We start from the raw sequence: 10,000 nt of genomic DNA on the forward strand, positions 1-10,000 counted from the left end.
TATGTTCATTGGGGCGGGCGGCGGGGGGGCGGGGGGGAGAGCTGGCCACTTTCTACTGGGCTGGAATTCCCTCAGGTTGTCCACTGCTTATCTGCCCTCCCTGCCCACTGCACTTTGACCTAGAAACATTCCCATGGATGAGTGGGACACCTGTGAAAAGTTGTCAACAAGGCTCTCAGGCTTTGAAGTAACTGACATAGAGTCTGAGTTTAGCATAATGTCAGGAAAGAACACGAGAGAGACAGTGCCATCTCATATATGGGTATTCATCTATTTTATTACATATTTAAAAAAATAACTTCCTCCCTCCAATAAGCTCGGTTTGCAAATGCAAATAGTAAGTGCACATTGAAAAGTAATTATCTCTAAATCTTTTCACTTGCAAAGGTTCAGGTGTAATTAAAACAAATTGGTATGCATACTTATTGGTATGCATAATTTCCTAGAAAAATGCACCTCATGATTTTCAATCAAATTAAAGTTGGATTATATCAAGTGGCTGTACTAGGTCCATTCAGGGTCGTTCTGAAAATATTACCAGTTTTCCTCCTGGAAGTACTCAGAGTTTCAGAGTTTTATCTCTTATGGCATTATAAATGTCCTCCGTCATAGGCACGTACATTTTTGCTGTGTCGTCTAAGAAATACAAGGCGTCTTTGATGACTGCTGGGTTAAAGCCCTCCTCCATGAGGTTCACTTTGCGGTGTTTAAACGTTCCAGTGATCTCAATGGAGTCCTGAAAGACATCAAATGATCCACTTGTGGTTGTATTTTGCAACAGATTAGGGTGCAGGGTGAGGGGCAGAAGTCAGGCATGGGGATCTGATAACTCATGCCTTGGGGGAGAACTGCGAAATGAGTTTTCTGTTATTATACGTCCTGTTTTCCGAGTCTCCACTAGGGGGCCCTGAGTGAGGTGTTTTTCCTTTCTTTTTAATGAAAACATTTTTTTGTTACAGAGCTCCTGTGCTGGGGGTGGGGGGTGGGGGAGAAGAAACAGAGAGTGAGAACCCCGCCCTGGGGAGGTGGCCATGCCACAATCCCTTCTCCATTCTCCTTTCTGGGTTTTAGGCCTGCACTCATGCACACGCACCCAGGGTGTTTATCAAGGGGTTCTAACCATGCCATTAGCCATGTGGGATTCACCTACTGTAATCAGCACACCACCAGGTGGCCTTGAAGTCTTTAGGATCCTAGGTGGGAAGTGGAGAGCTGCCCAAAGCGAGGTAACTTAGATTTCCACGCCGAGGAGCGTTGTCTGCTGCTAGGTAAGCTTCGGGTATTACTGGAATACCCTAATGGTGTGCGTGGGAGGGGAAGCACTGGCACACTGACAACTCTGTTTTTACATCCTTTGTCCATTAGGCTGAAGGCTTTTCTCCCCCTTCAATTAATAAGCTAATTGAAATATCTGAGGCTGTTGATTTTCCTGTTGTTTTACCATTTAGTTGCAAAACGAATGTAAGTGCTTTACAAAGATCAATAGTATCTGGAATCCTAACACTTCTTTCTCAATTCTTCAGCTACAGAATCACAGAGCTCAAAGTCCCAGAGTGAGAGTGTTAAACTAACCCAAGGGTTAATGGTTGAGGAAGAAAAATATATCCCTGTAGCAGTGATAGTTAAGTTTTAAGAAATTCCAACTGGTCAATGATGCCCATTTCACATGATAGAAAGGTGTAGGACTCCAGTGGAATTTTCCATTCTTTAAAACTATAAGCAAGTAAGGGGGTCAGAGTGTTTTTATTTTAAGTGTCTGTCATAACGCGTCGAACACAGACTTTGAGCGTTATTTGTTAAGGCTGTTGCTGACTGAACTGGCTTTAGGGAGAAAGGGATTAGAATTGGATTTCTTAGCTATATTTTACTTCTCTTTCCTTATTGACCCACAACACTTCATTCTGAGCTTCTTGGAAAGGGTAGTGAAAATTTGGCGAATGTGGTCACCTTCGGAGAAGGAGAGCTGTTTCCTAAGAGACAGGGATCTCCAAGGGAGAAGATAGTTGACCCTGATAACAAGAAGTCTCACCTGTATTCTTAGAAACCGAGGCCTTGCATAACCAGGCAGGTAATCAGCAATGTGCTGAAAGAGTTTCTTCCCATCAAATTCATGATTTTCTTTCATCTTGATTGAGGCCATGCCAATCCGACCCTCATGACCTGGAAATCAAGTAAGAAAAAAATTAGATTTGGTGTAGATATGTATTTTATTTGTGATACCTTGCTAGTTCAAAGAACATGGACTGAGGGAACCAGCAGTTAGCGTAATGGCTATGTCGCTGGACTCCCACGTAGTCGACCGCGGTTTGCATCCCGGACCTGGTGGCTTAAAACTCATGCTGGGCGCGTGTGCGTGCGTGCCCAAGATCCCGAGAGGAGAATGGAGGAGAAGGGATTGCGGCGTGACCATCCCCCCTGGGGGGTGATTTCTCACTTTCTGTCTCTATGTCTCTCTCTGTCTGTCTGGCGAGTGCACATGCCCTATAGCGAAAAACCTCTCCAAAAAAAAAAAAAAAGAACATGGACTGAGATAACATAATGGTATGAGTGTCTTTTGAATAGTCGGGATTTTTATTTCAGATATATGTTGAAGTTATTCCTTTTTTTTTTTTTTTGAGCCATTTTTGCTATAGGGCACGTGTGCCTGCCGGAGAGACAGAGAAAGACAGAGAGACAGAAGAGAAAAATCCCCTCAGCCTCCCTGCCTCCTCCAGAGGGGATGGCCATGCTGCAATCCCTTCTCCTCCAGTCTCCTCGCGGGATTTTGGGCACACACACACACATACACATGCCTGGCCTGAGTTTCAAGCTGCTGGGTCTGGGACTCGAGCCATGGCTGACCATGTGGGAGTCCAGTGTCTTAACCAGCCCTGTCAAAGTTATTCTAAAGTGAATATACTAATACAAAAAGTAATAGCTGATTACATCTTTATTATATGCCAGGCCCTATACTAAGTGTGTTTTATGGATTATCTCATTTAACTCTCATAACAGCCTTAGAAGAGGAACCAATATAGGAACCAGCAGATGGCGTGGTCACTCACCCGGGGGGTGATCTCTTGCTTTCTGTCTCTCTGTCTCTGTCTTTCTGGTGAGTGCATGCACCCTATAGCAAAAAAAAAAAAAAGAAAAAAAAAAAGAAAAGAGGTTCCAATGTTACCTCTCCGTTTTACAGATGAAGAAACTCAGGCTTAAAGACAAGATTTGTTCCATCAGGCAGCAAATACCAGGCATGGTTAGTAACTGAATCCTGGCAGGCTGGCTCCAGATCCTGCGTTTGTACCCATCACCATCTTTTTTCTTAGCAGCTACTATTAAAAACATCTGAAGGGGAAACAAGTCAAACTGGTGGCTAATGGTGGTGTTACCAGGGGGGATGGTCACGCCGCAATCCCTTCTCCTCCATTCTCCTCTCGGGATCTCGGGCACGCACGCACATGCACCAGGTGTGAGTTTAAGCCACTGGGTCAGGGACTCGAACTTTGGTCAACTACATGGGAGTCCAGCGACATAGCTATTACACTAACTGCTGGTCCCAACGGCGGTGTTTTTGACTCCAGTGAAAAGTCCTGGCTCCACTGTCATGAGTAACTGAGCTCAAGTTGTTCCTTGGGTTGCAATGTCAGGTCTCCTGCACCTCCGGGCACAAACACCACCTTTGAGATTTAGTTATTTAATCAAGGTTTCCTAATAGCTTTGCCTCTTTGCATTTCAGAGAAGCCGGGAGACAGGTGAAGGTAGAGGGGTCAGAGGTGAGCTATTCTGTACCCTCTCTTTGATGCCTTTCGATCTAAGAGGATGTACACTCCACGAGGAAAACAGATCCTGACAGCAGCCATTGGTAGAGAAGCGTTTAGAACAGTTGACATTGTTTTCTTGTGAGGGCAGTTGTAATTAGGTATTAATATGTTTTCTACCCAATCCAGCAGACCCAGCGGGAGTTCAAGTCCACTTCCCTGAACTACTTAGTGTAATCAGAGAGGGGGAAGGAGCCGCCCATGGTCACTTGGGCCCCAGCTTTCGAAATCTCTCCCATGGTGATTGTGTGTTTACGTATAACTCTAACGAGTCCAAACAACAAAAGGAAAAAAAAAGAATTTTTTTTTTTTTACTTGGTTTGCCTCTGACTGAGGGAGGGAGGAAGGACATCAGACCTCTTTCTTTAGGGGTCCTTGGCACCTGTCTCTGGAATCTTCAAATGTCTCCAGTAAGTTCTTTTTTTTTTTTGAGAGGTTCTCGCTATAGGGCGCGTGCGTTCTCCAGACAGAGAGAGACATAGAGACAGAAAGCGAGAAATCACCCCCTAGAGGGGATGGTCACGCCGCAATCCCTTCTCCTCCATTCTCCTCTCGGGATCTTGGGCATGCACGCACACGCGCCCAGCATGAGTTTTAAGCCACCAGGTCCGGGACGCGAACCGCGGTCGACTACGTGGGAGTCCAGCGACATAGCCATTACGCTAACTGCTGGTTCCCTCCAGTAAGTTCCTTTTAGAATGAAGGCAGGGACTGAGGCAACAGAAATCCTCTGCACTGACTGACTCCTTCTTCTTACTCTGGTGGTGGCGAAGCCAGACCAATGGGCAAATGGGCCTGCTGGGTGTCAGACCTCTGCCCTGACTCCCACAGTTTAATTTGAGACTAGTTCGGCTCTAGGGGTCAGGTTCCACTCTACGGCAGTTCTGGGCTAAGTCTAAAGTCTGACCGGCAGTTCCTGGCTTCGTGCTATCCAATATGACAAGCCCTTGATCACATGTGGTGAGTAAAGCAAAATTAATTATATTGAAATAAAATGAAAAATTCAGTTTTTCAGTTATACTAGTCATGTTCAGTAGCCACGTGATGGTTATTGTCCATAACGGACAGTACAGAGAACAGAATATTTTTATCATTACAGAAAGTTCTATTGAGAATAGAATGTTCTAGAGTAGTTGGGCAGCTCTGGTGTGACACCCAGAAGAAGTCAAATCCATTCTAGGTCCAAAGGTGAGACCTGTGACCTTGCTCAGATCACTGCAGGGAACCAATGGCTTACTTAGGCCTGCTGTATTTCCAGGCCGGAATGGGGCTGGGCTCTGTCACTGGGAGGCCAGACAGCAGCAAGCGTGGCTCTGAGAATCACAGAATCTGGAAGTCAGGAGTCCTTCAGTGTTCACCTCTAATCCTTCACTGTTGTAAGAATTCTCCCAGGATTCCAAGTGGACAGACACTCCTTACATGCCACAGCTGGTGGGGCATTTTCTACCCCAGGAGACAGGCCCATCCTATTATTGGTCCCTCTGGCTACAGAGGAGTTCTAGGGGTAAAATTTGCTCCCTGGTCATTTCAATCTGTCAGTTTTAGTTCTTTTTGATTGCTGGAACAACATGCAACACATCTGTTGCTCGTTCTACCTGACTGGTTTCCAGCCATTTAAAGACAATTAGCCTTGCCTTCTTTGTTCTATTTCAGTGGCTCCCAAACCTTCCTGATTGTAACACTCACTTGGGAATTAAAAAAAAAAAAAAAAAAAGGCACATTCTGAGTAAAAAACACTAGTAGTTCTGATTCATTAAATCTGGGCTTTAAAGTTGATTCTGATGGTTGGCCAAATTTTCAGAACTACTGGGCTTTAGTGCTTCTCAGACTTAAGTAGGTTCACTTTTATTTATTTTTTTTTTAAAGAATTACTTAACTTTAGGGACCAGCAGTTAGAGTAATGGCTATGTCGCTGGACTCCATGTAGTTGACCACGGTTCGTGTCCCGGACCCGGTGGCTTAAAACTCACGCTGGACGTGTGTGCGTGCGTGCCCAAGATCCTGAGAGGAGAATAGAGGAGAAGGGATTGCGGTGTGGCCATTCCCCCTGGGGGGTGATTTCTCACTTTCTGACTTTCTGTCTCTGTCTGGCGAGCACATGCACCCTATAGCAAAAGCCTCTCAAAACAAAAAAAGAATTGCTTAACTTTATTCATTATTATTTTAAAAAATTGACCAGAGAAAGGCAGAGAGAAAGTGAGAAAGCAAGCTGTGAGGTCCGGGACTCTACCCACAGTCAGCCGTGTGGGAGTCTAGCTCCTTAACCACCACACCAACTGCCAGCCCCAAGAGGGTTTACTTTTTAATGAACTTAAGATATACATAATCTAAAACTCATCATTTTAGAGATGACCCTATCGCCTAATGGTTTAGGAAGCTGGATCCCACATGGCCAACTGCACATTTCAAATCCTGGCCCAGGTGGCTTGAAAAACAGACTGCCAGGCACATGTGTGAGCATGGCCCCACACCCTGACAGATAGAGAAATGGAGAAGGGATTGCAGCATGATTATGCCTTGTTGGGAGGCGCTTTCTCCCCCAACCCCATCCTCTACGAGCACATATGCCTTCTGGCAATTAATAAACCTATCCTTGGGACCAGCAGTTAGTGTAATGGCTATGTCGCTGGACTCCCATGTAGTCAACCATGGTTTGAGTCCTGTGCTTGGCGCGTGTGCATGCATGCCCAAGATCCCGAGAGGAGAATGGAGGAGAAGGGATTGCGGCGGCCATCACCCCTGGGGGCTGATTTCTCACTTTCTGTCTCTCTGTCTCTGTCTTCCTGGCGAGAACACGAGCCCTGTAGCAAAATAACCTCTCCAACAACAACATATAACAAACAACAACAACAACAAACCCATCCTTTTAACCACTGGAAAGTGGTATTTAGTATATTCACAATATTCTGCAATCATCACCAATTTCTAATTCTAGAATATTTTCATGACCACCAAATCAGACTTTTGTGTTTTTAAGTATCATTAGAGGGTTTTTGAAAACCTAGCTTCTTGGGCTCCACTCCAGGGATTTCAAGTCAATAGGTCTGAGGTCGGCCAAGAAACTGCACGCTAATAAGCTCCTGGGTGATGTTGATGCTTGCTCTGGGGACCCCACTTTAAGGAACACAGGGCTAGATCTTTCTATTCCATTTTCTGGATTCTCTCACCTTCACATACATATTTCATGTAGCTACCCTTTTAAAATTAAGCATTTAGAAACACACACAACATTCCGGGATGGGTTCGTGTGATGGCTGACAGCCATGAGGAGACCCTGCTGTTACTCATCCTAAGGTCCTGTGTGTTTCCAGGACCAACATGAGGGGCTCTCTGTATCTCCTCACATTGTGTGGCTGTAACCCAGCTGTGGCACTACTGCTCACTGTGTCATTGTCACAGGGCTGGAGAGGAACAGGCAAAAGAATTTCTCACATATTTCAAAAATAAATAGGGACCAGCAGTTAGCGTAATGGCTATGTCACTGGATTCCCATGTAGCTGACTGCGGTTAGAGTCCCAGACTCGGTGGCTTAAACTCACACCAGGCGCGTGTGCGTGCGTGCCCAAGATCCCGAGTGGAGAATGGAGGAGAAGGGATTGCAGCGTGGCCATCCCCCTGTGGGGGTGATTTCTCGCTTTCTGTCTCTCTGTCTCTCTCTGTCTGTCTGGCGAGCGAACACACCCTATAGCAAAGAACCTCTCAAATAAATAAATAAAAAGGATAAGGTCATGTGAAACTATTACAGCTTAGGAAAAGGGACTTGTGGATTTCTACTTAAAAAAATTGTCAGAGGGCATGTGTGCTTGCGAGAGAGAGAGAGACAGACAGAGAGACAGAGAGTGCCTGAGCGAGAGAGAGCAAGTGAGAGCGAGAGAGGCGAAAGCACCTACCAATGGGGTATGATCACGTTGCATTATCTTCTCCATTTCTCCCTGTTGGGATTCTGGGCACACACATGTGCTTGGCATGTTTCTCAAGCCACTAGGTTGAGAATTTGAACCATTGAGGTTGGCCACATGGGATCTGATTGCCTTAACCACCAGGCCACAGAGCTGGCCCCTAGATTTCTACTTTAAATATGGGTGGGAATCTGAAATACTGACTTCTGAGGGAATATGAATAGCCCCAATGTCTTGGATTTGAACACTGATTCGAGGTCTGCATCCTGACACCTATAACTAACATGATTTATTATCATGACAACCCTCAGGTATGTATTTCATAAATACATGTTTCGCATTTATGTAATGAAAATGAACTTATTCTCTTGACAACCTTAACTGTAGAGCTGGTATTATACCTCATTTTCATGTTTGCCATAAGTCAAACAACCAGCAGATACTGGAGCCAGGACTTAAGGTGAGATCATGGCCTTGCCCCCCACACTGCTGACAAAAGCAGATCTACAGACAAAGTTGCAGGGACGACACTGTGTGTGATGATTGTGAAATTCAGTCTGCGGGTGGGTGAGCGGTGGTGCAGCTAGTAGGAAACCGACTGGATCCACATGAAAGGTCCCGGGCTGTGTCCGGGACCTCCCTGTAACAATGGGCACAAGCGTGCCATGACCTAGGTCAGCTGACGCTGGGAGTGGATTGTGGCATGAATACCCTGTGGGGATACCTGTTTGTCTTTTTATCTGTTTCTCTCTTTTATGGGATAAATAACAACAAAAAAAGACAGTGCAGTAGGATATGGTAGGGGCCTTCTTAAAAAGAAGTCATTGGGGACCTGCAGATGGTGTAATGGTTACTTTGCTGGATACCACATAGTCGACTACGGCTCAAGTCCCAGAACTGAGACTTAAAACTCATGCCAGGTGCACATGTGTATGTGCCCAAGATCCCGAGATGAGAATGGGGGAGAAGGGATTGCGGCGTGGCCATCCCCTCTCGGGGGTGATTTCTCACTTTCTGTCTCTCTGGCATGCAACATACCCTATTGTAAACAAAACAAAACAAAACAAAACACACACACACACACACACAAGAGGTTGGACAGAATCAACTGCTTCCCAGCTTCTCCTCCTTGCAACTGCGCTTGCTCTTATTTGTGCCTCCTAGTTCAGAAGCCAAAACACTTTCCTTAGCCCTCAAGCATGACTTCTTTTCTCAAAGCATACCAAATGCAGGGACCCTGTGCCGCTGAGATTTACTCAAGAGCCCAAGAACAACTGGAGCTGAACCACTAGGACGGTCGGGTCCAGATGTACCAAGTTGGCTGTGATAATGGGACATAAATCACACATAGCTCCTTACTTCCTGCAGGTTGAAAGAGTTATTTAATTCTCTATCTGGCAGGAGAATGCAATACCAAACTTGGCCCTGAGGTTTAAATTATATCAGTTGCTCTATGCACTTAGGCATAGATTTACAGGATCTTGTATGTACCTGGCACAGGCACTCCATAAACATTCACCTCCTGGATGAAATCAACCAGGCCTACGATGTCAGCGACTTCGGTGGTGGCCACGTTTTCCCCTTTCCACCTGGAAGAAAAGACAAGGTTAGCAGAGGTACCTGGCGCTTTGTGGCCCCGATTGCAATGACAGAGAACAGGTATGTCCTGCATCATGGAATGCTGGAGATGGATGAAACCGTGAAGAGCATCTAGGTTCTCACTTCCTGGGTGAAGGAATGGAGGTCAGTTACCTGCCTTAATAACACTGCTGGTCAGGGCTAGAGGTGGGCTGGGAACCCTGGTTCTCCTCATTCAACCTGTGATCTTTTTACTATGGTCAGACAGCTCCCTTCCCTTCCTCATTCATTTATGCAAAAAGTAATGATGTGTGTTGATGAGTGTCAAGAACTGTGCTGAGTGCTGGGGTGCTGTCCTCAGGGCGTTTATATGGAAGAAAGCCTATGTTGTGAGGGTGGAGGGCTGTGCTGTTGTTAGGAGCTAATTTCATGGTCTACTAGGTGGACTTTTAAACTTCTTTGTGCTGCCCTGGAGGTTCGGTGGGAAACCATCTGGTTGGGGATGAAGGGTGGGAGGAGGAAGACCTCTGAGCGCTTCTCCTCTTCAACCAGATCAGCATCACAGTAATTGCAGCTGATTTTCATCTGAAGAAATGATTGTAAACTGTAAAAACCCCTGCTTCCTAAGAGTGACAAGTAAGTATTCAGGACAAATGAGAAGAGCTGGATGGACATTAGGGTCTAGAAATCAGATACAGGTCTATTTCCCACTGTATCCTCATCTGC

General features: G+C 45.7%; 1 protein-coding gene across 1 annotated transcript in view; it reads right to left on the reverse strand.

Moving 5' to 3' along the window:
* Positions 1–252: 252 nt before the first annotated feature.
* The window catches only part of SLC27A2 (solute carrier family 27 member 2), a gene marked incomplete at its 5' end in the record, with an annotated part of 57,490 nt that continues 47,742 nt past the window's right edge, over positions 253–10,000 (reverse strand). The window contains 3 exon segments of the mRNA XM_014584269.2: positions 253–736; positions 2,030–2,160; positions 9,188–9,285. Coding sequence (XP_014439755.1) covers positions 560–736; positions 2,030–2,160; positions 9,188–9,285 — 406 coding nt within the window.

The sequence above is a fragment of the Tupaia chinensis genome, unplaced genomic scaffold (genome assembly GCF_000334495.1).
Source record: "Tupaia chinensis unplaced genomic scaffold, TupChi_1.0 Scaffold146140_1, whole genome shotgun sequence".
In the NCBI taxonomy this organism is placed as follows: domain Eukaryota; kingdom Metazoa; phylum Chordata; class Mammalia; order Scandentia; family Tupaiidae; genus Tupaia; species Tupaia belangeri.